At 45.2% G+C, this 19,297-nt stretch overlaps 1 protein-coding gene and 1 long non-coding RNA gene across 7 annotated transcripts; one reads left to right on the top strand and one right to left on the bottom strand.

Moving 5' to 3' along the window:
• Nucleotides 1–9,288: 9,288 nt before the first annotated feature.
• Nucleotides 9,289–18,027, bottom strand: LOC147799588 (uncharacterized). Of its 2 annotated transcripts, XR_015424614.1 has the most exons (4): nt 17,887–18,027; nt 10,615–10,724; nt 10,326–10,481; nt 9,289–9,581 (listed from the first exon to the last, which is right to left on the bottom strand). It is a non-coding gene; the product is annotated as an uncharacterized LOC147799588 (long non-coding RNA). The 2 variants fall into 2 exon arrangements; XR_015424615.1 differs by lacking the exon at nt 10,615–10,724 and having other exon boundaries at nt 17,887–18,019.
• Nucleotides 9,488–17,889, top strand: LOC110989515 (uncharacterized). 5 transcript variants are annotated; one of them, XM_087133890.1, is made up of 6 exons: nt 9,488–9,625; nt 10,238–10,487; nt 10,660–10,736; nt 11,679–11,807; nt 12,047–12,643; nt 12,755–17,889. In XM_087133890.1, exons 2-5 carry the CDS (start codon nt 10,261–10,263, stop codon nt 12,121–12,123), a joined length of 510 nt encoding a protein of 169 aa, XP_086990016.1. In that variant the 5' UTR covers nt 9,488–9,625; nt 10,238–10,260; the 3' UTR covers nt 12,124–12,643; nt 12,755–17,889. The 5 variants fall into 5 exon arrangements, with proteins under 5 accessions (XP_086990016.1, XP_086990015.1, XP_086990014.1 ...); XM_087133889.1 differs by having other exon boundaries at nt 9,489–9,625; nt 10,188–10,487; XM_087133888.1 differs by having other exon boundaries at nt 9,514–9,625; nt 10,008–10,487.
• Nucleotides 18,028–19,297: the final 1,270 nt, after the last annotated feature.

The following is a 19,297-nucleotide window of genomic DNA, read 5'->3' as shown; positions in this document are numbered from 1 at the left end:
AAATAAGGGAGGGAACGTTGGCACGCCAGCTGGGAGCGGGCGTGTGCTCCATCGGGTTGATTCAGATGTTGAGTTTCAGTTGCCTGGGGAGACGTCTGGGTATGTCTCTGGAGCAGCTGGGAAGGTGTCAGGCGCAGGTGGAACGCCTGAGTTGGCCCCAAAGATGGGGAGGGAGGTGAGCTTTGTGGAAAGTACACCTCTGAAGTACCCAAGCCTATAGGGATGAAACCCCAAGCAGGGTTGACGCCATTCGCCTTGGAGTGAGAGAGTCAAGTCATGGACAACCTGACGCTGTTCCTGTCAGGGCAAGGTGGCGTGGAAAAGGGTAAGTCGAATACTAACCCGTTTGCTTGTGATGGGAAGAAGACCACCCCTAAACAAGTGCACAATGATCTGCTAAGTTTCGCAACTCGACCCGTCGAGGCGAAGGACAGCAGTTCCATTGAAGGAGTGGACAGCTCGTCAGTGGGTCCTTGGCCACTGAAACAAGAGGCACGTGTCCATGGTGACTCGGGTCAGAAGGAGAGTTTGGAGCAATTCAATCGCAGGCCAAACGTAAGTCCTGACCGGTATAGTGGGAAAGTGCTCTGGAAGGAGTACTTCCGCCATTTTGAGTCCTGTCATGAGGTAAACCAGTGGAGCGAAGAGCAAGCTGCGAAGTGGTTGGCCGCAAGCTTGCAAGGTGACGCACTACGGTTGGTGGGTGACTCAGGCCAAAAGCACACAGTGAGCTGGTGAAGTTGCTTCAGCGCAGGTTTGGGTCAGCTCGACAGAGCGAGAACTATCTCGTTGAGCTGAGGCACCGGCGTCAAAAGCCGAAGGAAAGCTTGTTGGAATTGGGGCAAGCAATCCATGAGTTAACAATGCGAGCGTACCCTGAAATTCAGGAAGAGGCTAGAGAGAAGTTGGCAAAGAACCACTTTATTGATGCCGTTGACAGTCACTCAATACGAGAGGGTATAAACAGGGCCCGTCCAAAAACTTTGGACAAAGCAGTCCAGGCTGCCCTAGAGACTGAGAATTTTGAAAGGTCGAGCAACACAGATTGCTGGATCGGAAGCCCGCCAAGATGGCGAGGGCTTTGAACTCTGACACAGAACAGAGGTTGGAGACTCTGGAGTTAAGTCTCAAGGAACAGGCCAAGACTTTGGGTTCTGTGGCCGAAATGATGAAGTCATTGTCAGGTCAGATCGCTGGTCAGGGGCTAGGCAAGGGCTCGTCTTCTCCGAAGACAAGCAAGCCCGGGAGAGCCGAGCCTGGAACCCTCAAGTGTTTCAAGTGTAAGGAGAAAGGGCATTTCGCCTGGGAGTGCAAGAATGCTCCGAAACAGGGAAACGGCGATCAGCCCCCCCGTAGGACCTGCGGGAAGGCTGAGAGACCAAGAGGGTCCAAAAGAGAATTCGGTGACAATGACAGCAGAGGAGAAAAGGGGTCAAAGCAAGACGATGGGCAGAGAATAATTTCCCTGCCTGATTCAAGCCGCAATACTCGTTATGGGTTGGTTGTTGAGGGGTTGGTGAGGTCAACCAAGTGTCGATTCTTAATCGACACAGGTTCGACTGATACTTCGATAAGTAGTGAAGTGTACCATAAAATCCTAAAAGAGAAGAGACCTGTCTTTGAGACAGTGGATGTCCAAGTCAAACAAGTTGACGGAAGCCAATTAGCTGTGCTGGGAAAGGCTTTGGTGGAGGTGCAAGTGGGTCGAACCACGCACCCAGTGAAAGCCGTCTTTGCCGAAATGAGGTATGATGGTATCCTGGGCATGGATTTTCTCGTGCCAACAGGTGGAAACATAGACTTCCAATTAAGGGAGTGGAGGCTCAACGGTGAGCGAATCAAGTGCATGAATGGTGCAGGCCAACCCTTCATTGGGCGTGTTGTGGTTTCCCAGACTACAGTAATTCCACCAGGTCATGAAGCTGTGGTCCCGGGCAAAATTGCTCGGAAGGGCACAGACTTGCTCGGGCCAGCCCTAGTTGAACCGGTTGAAGGTGGTGGTGACTTAGCCAAGAGAGGCTTGATGCTGGCCAGGTCTCTGGTTGAGACTGAAGGCGATGTTGTTCCGTTGCGGGTGTTTTATCCTAGAAAGGAGAAAAGAGTTGCCCGGTAGGGGACAACTGCGAGAGTGGTTTCCCCGGTTGAAGCTAGTTCAATTCATGAAGAATTCAACGTGGTTGCAAATGTGGACGAGGTGTTGCCCCCATATTTGCAAGATCTATCTATATGAGAGAGGTACAGCCAATGTGGAGGCCAAGTACCATGAGGATGTCCAGAAATGTCTGATCGACTTTTCAAGATGTGTTGTCCAAGGGTGACCATGACATCGGTCACACGGACGTGGTCAAGCATCACATAGACACTGGTGATTCTAAACCGATAAAAGAGAGCATGAGGCGTCATCCGTACCTGCATCAGCAGGAGATTCAGGAGCAAATACGCAACCTGGAGGAGAGGGGAGTAATTGAACCCTCAGATAGTTCCTGGGCAGCAAATGTTGTCCTGGTGGACAAGAAGGACGGTACGAAGCGCTTTTGCGTTGACTACCGAAAGTTGAATTCGGTTACCATCAAGAATACCTATCCCGTCCCGCGCATTGATGAAACATTCGATGCCTTGAGAGGGGCGAAGTGGTTCTGTACCCTCGATTTAGCATCGGGGTACTGGCAAGTCGCTCTTGATGAGGACACCAGTCAAAAGTCGACATTTGTTGTGAGAAATGGGCTGTGGCGGTGGAAATGCATGCCATTTAGGCTGTGCAATGCCCCGGCCACTTTCGAGCGGCTCATGGAGAAGATCATGGCCGGCTTGCAGTGGGAGATCCTACTGATCTATTTAGATGACATTATCGTGTTTGGTCAGACGGTGCTGGAGACCTTAGCCCGTTTGCGGATAGTGTTTGAGCGGCTAAGACATGCCGGGCTCAAATTTAAGCCCAGCAAGTGCCAGCTGTTTCAAAAGTCAGTGGCGTACCTGGGGCACATTGTGTCCTCAGAAGGGGTTGCACAGACCCAAGAAAGGTCGAAGCAGTGGCAAATTGGCCAACTCCGAGGTGTGTACGAGAAGTGAGAAGTTTTCTGGGTCTCGCCTCGTATTACCGGAGGTTTATACGGGGATTTGCAGAAATCGCAAGCCCACTCCATGCCTTGACGGAGAAGGCAAGGGACTTTGTGTGGACAGAGAGTTGTCAGGAGGCGTTTGACAAGCTGAAGAGCTGGCTTCAGGCCGCTCCAGTTCTGTCATACCCGATTCCTGAAGGCGACTTTATCCTGGACACCGATGCCAGTGGTGATGGCATTGGGGCAGTCTTGTCCCAGGTTCAAGCAGGTGACGAAAAGGTGCTTGCTTACGCAAGCCGGAAGCTCAGCAAACCTGAGCGAAACTATTGTGTCACCCGCAAAGAGTTGCTGGCTGTGGTGGTGTATTTGAAGTACTTCAAACAATACCTGTATGGCCGGAAGGTGACGGTCAGAACTGACCATTCTGCATTGCGGTGGGTACTTAATTTCAAGAACCCCGAGGGTCAGTTGGCGAGATGGTAGGAGGTTCTGTCTCAGTATGACTTGGTTGTAGAGCACAGAAGTGGCAAGAAGCATGGAAATGCTGACGGACTGTCAAGACGGCCATGTAAACAGTGCGGCCGTGAGGAACAGGTCAGTGGAGTTGAAGCAACTGGTATGGTACCCAAGGGTCAGCCTCAGGGTAGTGAGTTCTTGGTTAGGGGCGTGGCCGCCCAACCAGTCCTGTCTGGGAATGTTTTAAGAGAAGCACAGTTACAGGATGAAACCGAAGTTGGCTCATCAGGTTAAAGGAAGAGAACAAAACCAACCAGAGTGGAAGACAATTTCCCACTTGTCAGCGACCTGCAAGACCTATTGGTCGCAGTGGGACCAGTTGGAGGTCCGCAAAGGTGTGCTACACCGACGATGGGACTCCGATGACGGAAAGTCCATTCGGTGGTTGTTGGTGTTACCACCAAAGTTCCGCAAGGAAGTCATTGCTGAGTTGCATGGTGGGCAACTTAGTGGTCACTTAGGGGTCAATAAAACATTGGCCAAAGTGAAACTTCGATATTTCTGGCCAGGTATGTCCGCGGACGTACGGTCATATCTGAGGGGATGTGATGTTTGTGCCAGAAGAAAGTCACCTGCTAAGAGAAGGGTTGCACCCTTACAGCAGTATCCAGTTGGGGTTCCCATGGAGCGAGTAGCCATCGACTTGCTCGGGCCATTGCCCATGACGGACAATGGCAACCGTTGGGTTTTGGTCATTGGCGATTACTCCACAAGGTGGATGGAGGCACTCCCACTTCCAGACGCAACTGCAGTTACGGTCGCGCATTCCTTGGTGAAAGAGTTGGTGTCGATTTGGAGTGCCCCAAGAGTTTCATTCAGATCAGGGCACTAACTTTGAATCTGAGGTGTTTGCTGAAATGTGCCGAGTCCTTGGCATTTCCAAAACTCGTACGACCGCCTACAATCCAAAGTCTGACGGCATGGTCGAAAGGTTTAATAAAACCTTGGTCAACATTGTGGCGATGCTCATTGACCCTAAGCGAAGGCAGAAGGACTTGGACGAATTTCTCCCGTATGCCACCTTCGCCTACCGGTATACACCACAAGACTCAACTGGCGAAAGGCCCAACATGATGATGTTGGGACAGGAAGTGACCGTTCCAGTGGATTTGGTCACGGGGTGTGTTGAGGTTGAAGAGGACACAATTTTGGACTTTGCTGAGAAATTGAGAAGTGAAATGCAGAGTGCCCACAAAAGGGCAAGAGATTGTCTCAGGAAAAGTGCCCGGAGGCAAAGGCGAAATTATGACAGGCGAGCATTCGAACATGGGTTGAAAGAGGGCCAACTTGTGTGGCTACACAACCCAGCGAAGAGAAAGAACCTTTTCCCCAAGCTACAGCTTCGCTGGGAAGGACCTTGGTTAATTACCAAGAAGTTATCGGATGTTATCGTCCGTATTCAGCAAAAGTTGGGGAACAAGTTGAAAGTTGTCCATGTTGACAGGTTGAAGCCGTGTGTCGGTGAAACAGTTGGTACTTGGGCAAGTCAACCCAAGGATGTTGTGGAGGAGGGCCTCCCGATAGATCAAGTGACTGATGTTCCAGATGTCAGTGGTTCATCTGGGGAGTTGGTTGATGAGGCCAATAATGGTGAAACTCCTCTGGTGTCTCATGACGTCAGAAAAGGGTCAAATTCGGAGAATGAGGACAATCTTGTGTCGGGTCAAACACCGTCGAGGCGGTACCCAAAACGGGCGCACAGATTGCCCTTGCGCTATCGTTAGCGCTGGACAAAGTTGTTTTGCTTTGTGTGAAATCGCATGTACCAAACTTGCAGTGAAATTGGTAACAGTCGAGGGTTGTCCAGATATCGACATATGTTCCATTAATACATATTTCTTTCTGTTATGGTTTCTCTTGCAGAGTCTGAAGAGAAATGCTGCAAGACAAAGGTCGTGGAAGGTCCAAGCCAAGGCGGTTCAGTTGCCAAGAGTGCCCCCTGTGGTTCAACCATAGGCAGAGCCTCTGGCGCCATATTCGAAATATACATCAGTCGAAGAGTACCTTGTTTTGCAGTAGGTGTTCCTACCGGGCGGGTCCGGTAGGCACGCTGTTCCGTCATATGGAGACCTGCCACCCTATAGTGAGGCGGGGGAGGGCGCTAAAAGCCCGGCTCAGAGCCTTGGTCAAGACAGGTCGTTATTCAGCGCCGTGCGAACGGTGGTGACCGGTAGTCAGCCGACTACTAAGGCCATATCGTCCAGTGAGTCAAGTCCGTCCCCGAAGGTTGCGGAGGCAACTGCCTCCAAGCAGGCTGTTGGAGCAGCGGTTTTGTCCTTGTCGCCAACCCCCATGTCCCCACTGACGGAGCGCCCTTCGTCGCCCCAGTCCAAAGCAGTCTCACCCTACGTGCGGTCCGGGGGAAAACCGCAAGGCATGTTGCAGATGATCGTGGAGGAGGCCGCCGAGAGCCTTTCGTCAGCTTCCCAAGAGGACGAACAAGAGGCCGCCTCGCTACCACTTGTACCGCCTCCAGCGAAGAAGACACGCACCGCCACCGTCCGGGAGTACACTTGCACGCAGGTGTATCTAGACGGCAAGCTCGTCAAGACGGATGAACACAACTGGTCTACCAGAAGCAAATAGAAGTAGACGCGGAGGGAAAGCCGACCGGGAAGTAAAGAACCAGAGACGAGGACCGACACTGTTATGTAAAAGAGTTTTAAGCTTTGTTTAAAGATGACATAACTTATTTTTTTATAAGTGTTTTAATCCTTTGTTGGTACGGACGAGTAAGTGAAATCTATACTTCAATCATGTGTAATCATGCAGTACTTGAAATTTTCTATTTTTTGCATAAATTAAAACCTGTGTAAAATTAACCGTATATTGTGAGCCTTGGAGAACATCGACTTATATAATTTTATCTGCCAGAAGTCTTGTCTCTTTATTTTGTATAAAATCATGCCAGAAACAGTGATCAATTTGTATGCCATTTCCACATTGTGAGCAAATTTTCCTGTAAATATTAAATTAGGTGCCTTGAAATTTTGGTGAAGTGTTGTGCATATTAAATTAGGTAAATTTTGGTGTTCTTGTGCCCCTTGCATTGCGTAGGAAAATTTTGTGCATATTTAATGAGGCAAAATTAGGTGTTCTTTTTCCCCTTTAGAATGTGTATAAGATCTTGTGAATATCTAATGAGTTATACTTTGTATAAGACCCAGTGAATCTTCTATGAGTTTTAGAAGAGTTATAAGTTGAAGACACACTTCCCTTATTGAATTGTTATGGCTTGTGGTGTATGGGGACATACCCCGCCATGCTCGGGCCTTTGTGACGGAAAGTGTATAGGACTAGAGCTAGTCTAATTTTATTAATGAGTTGCAGTGCACGTACCTGATTGGCTAGTGACTTGGTAACGTGTGCTGGCTAGGCATAGCGTAGCGCGCTGTGCGCACATGATCGTGCTACTGCAGTAGCACGATCGATTGGTAGCACGTGATTGTATAGACTGTACGTGGCTGACTAGTGTGTGTAGCTGACGCGTTGGAAGTACAAAGCTGTGAGAGCTGTACGTTGCTGACGCTGGCTCGCATGCACGTTAGGTGAAGCTCGTACGAAGTTGTACAAGTTGTACGTTGCTGACGCGGTGTGCATTGTTGATGCAGTGCATGTAGTGTGCATGGTTTACACAGCGGTGTGCATTGTTTTAATACGCAGAGGTGCGTTGCTCATGCAGTGGTGCATTGCTGAGGCAGTGTGACTTTGTTGATGCGCTGTGTGTGGTTGATGCACAGTGAATGGCTAATGCGCATGGTGCATAGTTGATGCATTGGCGTATTGCTGCTGCGGCCCTACGCTAAGTTAGTGCTCTATCCAATTAAGTAAATACACAGGCAACCAAACCAATCTCCCAATCACTTCACCGTACATTTCATTTGTTGATTTGTGTTGATTATTGTTGAATAAATTGAACGTCCTGTACCGACAGTTCTTCTGTCAAGGATTACTTTCTTTACAGGTTGATTGTGTAATTCAGCAGAGACTAATTAACACTCGGTCACAATCGGCGGTATATTTCCTCCTAAACGGTCCTGCACCCTTTGCCTTGAGGTCGCTCTGTGTGGTCTCTCGTCTGGGGAAAAGCCTTAGGTTGGGAAGATCGACTCTGCCACTAATAGTGCTTGGTTTGATCCCATCAACTCAGGGTAGGCCCGGGGATGCCCGCCACAATAGCCTAATACATGGACACACATACATGTATTCTCTACTTGGGCTATCGTGACACCGGGTACATCAAGTCCTAAACCTACAACTGTATATGTTCAGAAAGTTCCTTTGAGGATTCTTGGGTGAGTTTACATTTTTTCCATATCTTAGGGGGAGCTTCTTACTGCATATTGTATTTGAAGTGCATTCCAAAGGGTCCAGAGAATAGATATTTCGCTGTGAAGATTCCTCTAAAAGTTTCTAGCTACATTCACAATTTCCAGTTTCTTGAAAGGACTTGGGATTCATTGACTTCTAGTTTTTGCATTGACTTTTGGTTTTGTCCAATGTATATAGCTGCTCTGGAGTGTTTTCAGAGTAAAAGTAAGTTTCTAGTGTTTGGAAGACTTGGGATCACATTGTTATTTTTGGTTTGAGTCATTCTGCTGTTTGACTTCCTATGTGTAAGTGAAGGATCGAGTTATTTTATGATGTCACACTGTGCAAGTATTATTTTCTCGAAATCTTGATCTTGAAAAAGTAGAGTGGATTTTCTTTGCCAGCAGCAATGGATACAGTTCATCTTTGCATTCAATCATGAAAAGTCATCATGCCATTTCAATTATTCTGTATTTCCTTTATGTGTATGCGTGCAGAACTCTTACTGTTTGCTAAGGACTAGTTGTACTTGTTTGCCAAGTCTTGTTTACTAAGATAGAAACTTCAATGTTACTTATATGTAGCCAACTCTTAGTTTTATTGTATTGCTCAAAAGACTTTTGGTGATGATATCGATATTGTGGTGCTGAGTATCTATACTGCATATACATACTGTGGCGATAATTGATATGTGGTCACTGCACCATCTCTATGCCATGGGTGGGACAGTTGTGCATTCCAAGGTCCAGTAGAGTGTTTATGAACTCCTGGAAGGAGGCTTAATTATAGTCACCTGTTCCTTGCTCATTAGTATGTATTAGTCTTTTCTACCCCCAGTATGGAACAGTGCAGCAGTGGCTAGTGAATTGTTTATTTAGGGAGAGGCAGCTGAGCCAGGCACTATAGATCTTCTGTGATGTAAAGATAGAGGCCTACATGTAGCTCATGTAGTTAAGGAGATTAAGTTAGAGGATTTTGCATTTTCATCTGCCAGAACTGTACCCAATGAGGGACACTGTTATGACTTAAGGGAAACTATTTTATGTTTTCGTTACAGAGTAATAGCTGTTTGCCTTCCGATTACATGCATGATTTTGATTTGATTTTAGAATTTACTTCAGATTTTTCTTCTGTCTTCTTTGTTTCCGTTTAGCTACTGTACCAACCCTTTTTTTTAATTATAAATTCTGAGTAAATAAAAAATTATTTTAGCCACTAGAAAAGAACCTTTTGCCGTCACACATATTTGTGCTAATTTTGATTCTGCCATTTACACATGCAGTACAAATATGACTACTGTTGGATTTATGGCTGACAGCATTGTCACTGCTTCATATATTCTCAGGTAATATTGCCAATATAAATTTGAAAAGGAAGTCAACACATCTTCAGATATACAAATACTTCTTATGAAGATTTAACTCACAGATGATCATGGGTTAACACATAATAGAAATATTTCAACTTGTTGATTTTGTTTAAATTCCCTTCTATATTTTTAGGTGGCTCAAACAATACGGTGTTCTTACAGAAAGTGAAAGATCACTCTGTCTGCAGGGTAAGCAAATCATTGATGACAACATACTTGGAGAACAGCTACCCTGTCTCTTCAAAGATGATGTGAATGGTGGAAAGATGGTGGGCCAATCAGCATGCTTGGGCGTCAAATCCCTGATGGCAAAGACTGTTCAGCAGCTAGAGAGATATGATCAGAAAGGCCAGTTTTGTTACTTTGAAAAGTAAATCCAATAGTCCTGCAGTATAAATTAAAAAATGTAGCGAGTGGCCTCATGTTTTGACTCTAGCAGGATCTGTATCAAAGATAAAATGACAAATGCATTGGAACACACGGACAAAAATACACAAAGAATTTGGTTAACTGTCATTTTGCCTTTGATAAAGATCTTAATGGAATAAAAAGGACCCCTTACCGTACTGATGCATTAAATTAAGAAAATTAAATCATTGAAAATATAGTGTATTTTTCGTACTCTGATGGGTCTCTAGAAACTCAAGTTGACAAGCATAGTCTTCATAGTACATTTGCATGCAAAATAAACTCACATCACTAACAGTTAATTATTCCCCATTCCCCATGTATATAATTTTGATTGAACACAGAATACAAGTGACTGGCCATGGCAGTTTTCTGCACCGTGTTTCTGTTGCATTTACGGTGGGCTGTCCCTGAAGGAAAACTTCAGAGGGGAAACTAAACGTGGGTTGTTGGATATTTCTCGAGTTGAGACTGAAAATGCCAATTATCAACTTTATTTTCTCTGGAACTATACTCTTGTGAAGGCAACAATCAGAGACATGCTGATACAGGTTGGTGGTTCTCCTGAAAACAGGGCTGGAAAGTTGACGTGGCACGATGGCGTCATCCCTGATGACAAAATATGGATTAGACGTAGGAGATAAGGGAGGCCATACATGTACCTTCAAGCAAATGTTCCAGTTTGGGAATGTACAGAGGCCCAATGCACTTGCCAGTACAGTTGCTGTGTGTGTCTTCGAGGCAGATGATTCTATTTATAACTTGGAGCTGGGACTGAGGCGACATCAGGAACAAGTTGCTGAGCTGATGAAATCTACCTGGAGGTAAAAACAACACATACACCGTTGGTCACATTTTTACAACACATACATCGTTGGTCACATTTTTACGTCAAATATTGCATGTATAATCAATTATGTGTCAAGGAGCTGTAACACTCAAGAAACGTACGTAGAGTTATAATCAATTGTTCAACTCTTTTGCTCCTTGTGACAGGCACTACAAGTTTGATGTGTTTCTCTTTGGAGACTATCAGTATCTGTGTCGTACATATGGCATCGCTGGAGCAACAGGTGCATTTGAAAAGAAATAATAAAACAGTGTATTGATTAACCACAGCAGTTTACATGTATAGACCTTATTGCAAATAATGTTTGTGTGTTCTTTCTTGCACAAAGATTGAACAGCATTGTGGGAATTCAAGCCAATCCAATGATGACATTCATTTCCACACAGCACAACCTGTACAGTAAGCATGAATACTCCAAAGATGGAAAGCTTGCTTACCGCAAACACCATGCAATATCTCTTTTTTTAGTCTGTGTGGTTCTGATAAGAACCGGAGAGGCTCTTGAATACTCAAATTATAATTCATTGTAGTAAAAGAGATAAATATAACTGCATAGCAAAAATATGATTTATGGAATATGTTCCCTTTTCCTTCCAACAATATTAACCAGACTTAGTGCCAGAGTCAAGTATTATTTGTGACATGGTCTATAGTCTCCACTGCTATGGATTGTTCATTAATGATCCATAGAAACCAAATCACTTAAATCAACCTCTTGTTTGTTACAATAATTCACAATTCGTGTGAAAACATCAACAGTTTCACAAAGTGAGCTTCATCATTCACATACAAGACAACTCAGTGCCAGTGTTTTAGAGTCGAACATGTATATTGTTTGTGTACATTGTACAAACAACTATTTTGCAGAATACATGTACACGTACACTAGTGTAAATGTATATGTATACGTATGCCAACTGCTTGACGCAACATAGGACAGCATCAACTGGTGATTTCTGGCACATTCTCTTTCCCTTTGCTGATGTCAATTTTGTGGGATCACCGTAAAGGGCAAAATTGCTGTCACTGTACAGCAGATAGTATTGAAAAAAAAAACATGTCCATGGACCAAACAATCATCTGTTCACACGGCGGCACAGATGTTTGTATTGCACAGCAACCTATGAAGACATTCAATGTCCTCAACATCAATGATCTGCCACAGAGCACCGGACCCTGGAAACAATGGTGAGTGATCTGTCTAAGTTCAGGGAAGATGGTTGTCAGCCTTCCAGAGCGAAGTTATTCAACAATGTCATCCGGCCCCTCCATGCTTCTCATCCTTCTCACTCATGTGAGCATACTTTTTCTATTAATTGGGTGTTACTATTGTATTTGCTTTTTATCATTTGCAGGGTAAAAACAACCCAATTGAATCCTCATTTTCCCACGGTCGCTGCAATAACTTTCCTTTTCAATTTTTTGGAAGTAACATTGGCAATTTTCAGTAAACCAATAATATAAACACACTTTGATCTACTTGAACCAAAGCTCATCATTCATTCATTCTGTTTGGACACATACTTTCTTTAGGTGCGTCCACCAGGTCTTCACATAAGCCTGGACATTTTGTTAAAGCGTTATGTCAGTTTGCAAAGTGCCTGTCATGAGCTTGATACCAAGCTAAGTGAAACTTTAGCAATGTCTGGAGAGCTACAAGCAGAGAAGAACTTGGAGAAGAATTTGGAGAATACACAGCTGGTATAAGAAATGCCCTTGCACTAGAGGAGGAAGCAGATGCCTGGAAAGTGAATGTGGCAGCACTGGAAGACCAACTGTTAGCTCTGGTCCTTCAAACAACAAGCGCTAGTGATAACATGGCCACAGTGATGCTGCTGTGAGATGCTGTACAGGAAAACTTGTAGCATTTTCCATGGACCCCTCCATAGAATTCAGTTCTTCAAAGCCGACCCAGATTTGAGAACCTTCTCCCCTCAGTTCGATTGTACTGCAATATCATGTTTCTTCCAGGAATCAGCTGCAGCATCTCTGAGAAAGAACACCACCCTGCAGCCAGGCCAAGGATCCCCGACTTCTCAGCTGGACAAGACTCTGCAGGAAATGGGAGTTCATCGGCAGGCATATCACGGAAATACATTTGCTGGGAACCACGTGCACAAATGTTGCCAGGTACAAACCAAATGCATAGCTTATTATTCTATTCAAAGATGTGTGGTAAAATATATTCATGCTCAATGTTGCGCACACTTATATGAATTTGTTTACTTCCACTGTGAACAGGAATACAATATCAGAAAACTGACATCCTGTATTGTCCAGAAAACTGAGGAGTTGTGCCCAACTTTGCCTGCCAGGATGAACGATGCTGAAGACCTTTCCAGGAAGTATCAACTGCTCACACTCTCTTGAAGGTGCCACAACAAATACAATCTTGGAAGAAGACTTGGTACAGAAGAAATAGAAGAACTTGATAAGCAAAAAGCAGACACAAGGTCAAACAATTTCATATCTGCATACCACGTGGCAGCAGCTAAGTTCCTTGCCTTTCACATTCAAACCCTGGTTTGAATCTTGCAGGATGCAGAGTCAATTGGATATACTGCTTCCCCATAACAGTCCCCTGTTATGTGTGGAGGGTTATTATGGAGCCAGGACGACCTGCATTTAGGTGACAACTTCAGCTACTCTTTATTTCCAACGTGAGCTCTGAGAACTATCCGAAAGGAGTGACTGACTAGCGCCCTCTATGGTCTGGTATATTACATCCCCCCTTTTTAAAAGAAAGATATGAACAAATTGCAACTGGTTTGGAATTTGGAAAAAAAAAATTTAACGACAAAAAAAACCCAAAAACTGAGCAAAGACGGGAACAGAGAGTCCATTGAACAGGTAATAAATGAACTCAGCTGTTACATGGAAAAAAAACAAACATTTTACTGTCTGGTTCTTGGTGATCTTTTCTTATGCTGAAGTCCTTTTGTTTTGTTTTGTTCGTAACAATAGACAAAAAAAATGGTGTTTCTTAAAAAAAAATGATATAAGTATATAAAGGTCTGTGCATGACCTATGCATCTAACCAAAAGAAATAAATAAGGCAGTGTTATACTTGTCTAGTGTAGTCATCTGCAAAACACTAATCCAACACTTTGCCATGTTAAAAAAAAATAATAACATCAAAGAAAATGATGGTGATAATGTTCATAAAACTGTTCACAGATCGAGTCTCTTTGGTGGTCTGACTTGTCGACCAGATCGCGTGATAGTGGGAGTGTTCTGATTGTCTCGTGTTGGGCTATCACGAGACGGTGGTGCGCCATCTTTGAATGTGACGCGTTTCTTGACAGGTTCAATGTCACGAAGATGACGACGATTGCGTCTGAGTTCACGACCGTTGGGAGTCACTATGACATATGAACGTGGCTCCTCACAGCACTGTTTAACCTGTGCTGGTGTCCATAAACCAGTGTTCGGATGCTGGACACGCACTAATTGGCCAGGTTGGAGTGGCTTGAGATCATGGGCAGATCTGTCGTGGTAGACTTTCTGCTGTGCTTGTCTATCCTGTAGGCGCTGGTATGTTTGGTCCTTGTGCTCTGATGTGTGCTTGATGACTACCGGTAGGTTGCTCTGAAACTTCCTTCCACAAAGCAGTTCTGCTGGACTTGGAAGTTTGCTGTCCACTGGAGTCGTCCTTAGACAGAGAAGAGCCATGCTGATGTTTTGTCCACTGGCCCTTGCTTTAGTCATGGTACGCTTAACGGTTTGGATCATTCTCTCAGCGAAACCATTTGACTGTGGGAAATGGGGCGAGGACGTAACATGTGTGAAACCTCATTCCTCAGGGAATGTGTTGTATGCTGTAGAGGCATAATGTGGGCCATTGTCACTAATAACCTTCTCCGGCACACCTTGCTCTGAGAAGATTTGCTGAGTGGCATCAATCACTGCACGACTTGTGCAGTTTGCAGGCATTCTACGCACGACAGGAAACTTGGAGTAATAGTCAGCTATCAGAAGGTACTCATTACCTTTGAAGTGGAACAGGTCAGTGCCGAGTATTTGCCATGGCCGCGTTGGCAACTCGTGTGGAAGTAAGGTCTCCTTTGGTTGAGACCGCTGATGTTCCTGACATGTAGAACATTGGCTCACAACTTGGTCAATGTCTTGGTTCATGTTAAGCCAATATACAGTGTCTTTCGCTCTGCGCTTTGTCTTGGTTGCACCCTGATGACCTTCGTGCAGCTTGTTCAGCGTATATGCATGCATGGAGGAGGGTATGACAACGCGACATCCTTTCATAAGAATGCCATCTGCTATTGCAAGCTCATCACGGAATGACCAATACGGTCGTAGGGGAGCTGCCAGATCTCTCATCCGATCAGGCCAACCGGATACGATGACCTGTTGGAGTTCCTGCAGAATTGGATCTCGCGCAGTCTCGCGTTTGACGTCTGTGAGGCGATCAGCAGTGAAATGCACGAGATTTATCTGAATGTCCAACGGAATATGCGTACCGTCATTTGCCGGCGAACGTGACAAACTGTCAGCGACTGGAACTTCCTTGCCGGGGCGATACTGCAGAGTGAAGTCATATGGCTGGAGATGCATAAGCATCTCCAGGGGGTGCAGATGTGAGCGGTTTCTGATGAATCATCTGAAGTGGTTTTTGGTCAGACTCTATCGTGAAATGTTTACCATAGACATATGTATGGTAGCACTCACAACCGAAGACAACCGCCAACATTTCTTGCTCGATATTTGCGTATGTTGTCTCAGCACTACTGAGTGCCTTGGAAGCATAGGCGATCGGCTCGCGTTCCTGCATCAAGGTTGCACCCAAACCACGTGACGATGCATCCACTTGAATTGTTGTGGGTTTATTGGTGTCAAAGTACCGCAAAGTAGCAGAGTCACAGATCAGATCGCGCACTTTCTCAAAACAACGTTGGTGACTTGGAGACCATGCATACTCACAGTCATTGCGTAGTAGCTTGCGCAAGTCAGCGGTGTGGCTCGACAAGTGCTGGATGAATGGGCTTAAGTATGTAACCATTCTGAGAAACTCGCGGAGCTGTGTCTTATCGGAGGGGGGTGGCATGGCCTTTATGGCATCCACTTTAGCTGGATCTGGATGGATGCCCCGTGCATCATATACCATGCCGAAGAATGTGATCTGCTTGTCTTTGATCGCGCACTTGCTACTGTTGAACTTCAGCCCGTTTGCAGCAGCGACAGTCATGAGCTTACGAAGGTTCTTATCGTGAGACTGTTCTGAGTCTCCAAAGACGATGATGTCGTCTGCGATTCCGATCACGCCCTCACACTGTTCGAGTATCTGGTCCATCCGATGTTGGAAAATATCCTGACTGCCAGGCCAAATGGCATGCGCTTGTAACAATAGCGACCGAAGGGGCTATTGAATGTCGTCAACAGTGAACTCTCCTCGTCGAGGTGGATGGACCAGTAACCGTGTTTCGCGTCCATTTTGCTGAAAACCGTTGCGCCAGCAAGTTTGTGCGTAATCTCCTCCAGTGTCGGTGTCTTATGATGAGATCGCCTGAGTGCCTTGTTAAGGTCTTTAGGGTCCAAACAAACGCGTAACTGACCATTAGCCTTGCGCGAAATGGCGATGCTACTAACCCAATCTGTGGGCTCGGTAACACGTCAGATGACACCCTGTGCCTCCATTTTGTCTAATTCTGACTTGAGTTCATCGTGGATGTGAATGGAGCACTTACATGGGGCGTGTACAACGGGTTGTGCACCATCGCGAAGCACAATGTGATATGCACCAGGAAAATCTCCAAGTGCGTCGAACTGTTCTGGGTATGCGGAGACGAGATCCTCAACTGAGCAAATCGGCTGGCTCTGTGGTCTGATGTCTGTGTCAGACTGAGTGTGCGATTCAACAGAATAGTTTAAGGCTACAATGTTCAACTGCAGAGCCGTGCGAAGACCAATGATAGCTGGGCCATCGGTCTCACAGATGTGAAACTCAGCATTGTGCCATTCGGACTGGGCATGTTTGCATGGGAGAGTCAGTGTGCCGTATTGCTTAATCTCTGTGCCATTGTATGCTTTGAGAACAGCACCAGAGTTAGCAAGATGTCCCTTGCACGGAAATCCATCAGAGTCCAAGTGAGTTGGGTACATTCGACGGTAAACACGAACAGGGATGGTGTTCGTCTGGGCACCCGTGTCGACTTTCACGTGTAGATTTATGATACGACATTCTGTATCTTGTCGCAGTTGTACGCATGTGTAGGCTTCGTCGCGATCACGTGCATTTGGACGAATAGCGGATACGACAATATCAAGTGTGAGTTGTTCGAATGGAACCTCAATGTCACCACCCGAAACCGGAGAGGCGCTGCCTGCAAACATGTGCATGTCGCGTTGAGAACGGCGTTGTCTCGACTTGGACCGAGACTGCGATTGTGAGCGACGACGAGTATCTCGGGGAGTTCGCTGGTTTTGTCGGCCACGTGTAGAATCACTGGGTTGGTGTTTGGACTTGCACACGTTTCTCCAGTGATTGCGTTTTCTACAGTTATCACATGTTGTGTTGTAGGCAGGGCATAACTCACGAGGTCTGAAGAGATGTTGCCTACCACAGTTCCTACATGTGCGTCGGCGCTGTAATGCATCAATGGAAGACTGACCATGATGAACATTGGTTAGCTGTTCCATGTGTGATAAGGATGCCTCGTGAGTACGAGCAATATCCAAACACTGATCAATGGTCAAGGTGTCATCGCGAGCCAAAAGTTGCTTTTGCAGATCTGGGTGACACGTTCCCGCAATAAACTGTTTGACGATTCTGTCTGCGAATTCCTTGTCGTCACGAAATTGACATGTTTGGGCATGTAGCTTGAGTTGTGACATGTAGTCTTCAACAGATTCACGATCCTTCTGCTGAAATTTCTGTAAGTACAGGTGAGCAACACGGAAATTTGTTCTCGGAGTGATCTGTGCAGAGAGGCGATCCCAAACAATGTCAGGCTTTTTCGCATCAGCCTCAAGTAAGCTCCATGAGTTATACATGCGAAGTCCAGTAGGTCCCATGAAGAGAAATATGTGGTCGACTTGTTTCTCTGGTTTGACATTTTTGACAGAGAAATGTAGCTCACATTGTTGCCGAAAAATCTGTATGGCACTGGGCAAATCTGGGTCATCCCAGGTCATGCGAGGTGTAACTGAGTCTGTCATTGTTCCTACTTGTAAGTTGAGATGACCTCTGACCTCAATAGACGATGCGAGTATCAGTACATGCTGCACCGTGACGATCCTAAGCTATACACACAGGCATCGCGAGGCTACTGTACACACACAGTCTATGTATACATGCGTACATGGATTGTCACTCAGTCATTTTCACAGAAACGACGGCACATTTCCGAGTCAAATCTCACCTTGTTTTAGGCGATGATGTGAATATCGGTAGTGCAAATGGCAAGGTAGGACCGCGCTGCCACCATGTTATGTGTGGAGGGTTATTATGGAGCCAGGATGACCTGCATTTAGGTGACTTCAGCTACTCTTTTATTTCCAACGTGAGCTCTGAGAACTATCTGAAAGGAGTGACTGACTAGCGCCCTCTATGGTCTGGTATATTACATCCCCTGGGGTTTTCCTGCCTTGATAAAATTTGTCCATCTTTTCCTCCATGGGTTCCATGTTACATTTACACAGTAGTACCCTGTGTACAATGTTTGAACTTACCTTCTAAAAACTGCCTAAGAGATTATTCCAATGAACACCATTAACACTCATAAAACAGGAACTGTTCTTTTAAACATTTCCTACATTTGCTTTTTTGTTTTGTTTTGTTTGGAAATTTTAACAACATATATGGCTGTATCAAGCAGTACGCGCAGTTTTTCCACACCAACTTCAGGAATGAATCAGTGACACCTAAGATGCTCCTCCTGGAAGAACATGTCGTACCTTGGATCTCACGATGGCAAGTGGGCCTTGGCTTCAATGGTGGACAAGGACAAAATACGTAGAGAAGTCAGAGGGCTGACTGACAATGTGAGTATTCTGAAGTCTGTGATGTCCACTCACTGCATACAAATAAACCCAACATAAGATTCAACTTGATCACCTGATGATGGGTTGTTATGTTGTCATTATTCTGTCTTTCAAAGTTTACTAAGATTGTCAGACAGGTTAATATTTAAGGTGCTGTAAACATTTAGTGGTATCTGAAACTAAATTCTAGAATGGCGTTAATTGCATTTCAGATAATGAATTTCATTTCAGATTGATCAAAACATTCAACAAGAAATACATTATGTTAACCTAATGAGTACTGTGATTATAAAACAGCTGTCAGTAGTTTATGATAATCCCTTAGTTGAAAAAATTTTCACCTCACCATTGTAATAATTGATACAGCTCATTAAACTTAATAATCTGACTGTAAAACTGACCGAATGTGAGAAAAAGTAAACAAAAAAAGGCCATTTGCAATATGTTTGCTGTTCAAATGAAAATATGTAGAGACTTCCTGGTCCAAAAAGTTTGTTTGCCTTCTCTCGTGACCCTGTTTATCACATGTGGAGAGAAAAAGAAATTTAAGACAATTATGATTTTTTTTACTACGACTTACCGTGGACTCAACTAACACATGAAGATAGAAGTGATCAAGTCACCAGCAGTGTGATGGCAGTTGCAAGCCACGCACAGGCACGACACGTACATGTATGCATCTGCATCGGAACACTGACATAATACTAACACCAAAGAAGTGGAGGATACTCGGCAACACTGATTTCTTACGGTGTGCCAATCATCTAATAACTTTGTTTAATCTGTATT

This window comes from Acanthaster planci, linkage group LG03, assembly GCF_054643075.1.
Source record: "Acanthaster planci isolate LZ-2023a linkage group LG03, COTS_SCS, whole genome shotgun sequence".
In the NCBI taxonomy this organism is placed as follows: domain Eukaryota; kingdom Metazoa; phylum Echinodermata; class Asteroidea; order Valvatida; family Acanthasteridae; genus Acanthaster; species Acanthaster planci.
Note: the sequence above shows the minus strand (reverse complement) of the source record. Positions and strands in the feature narration are given on the sequence as shown.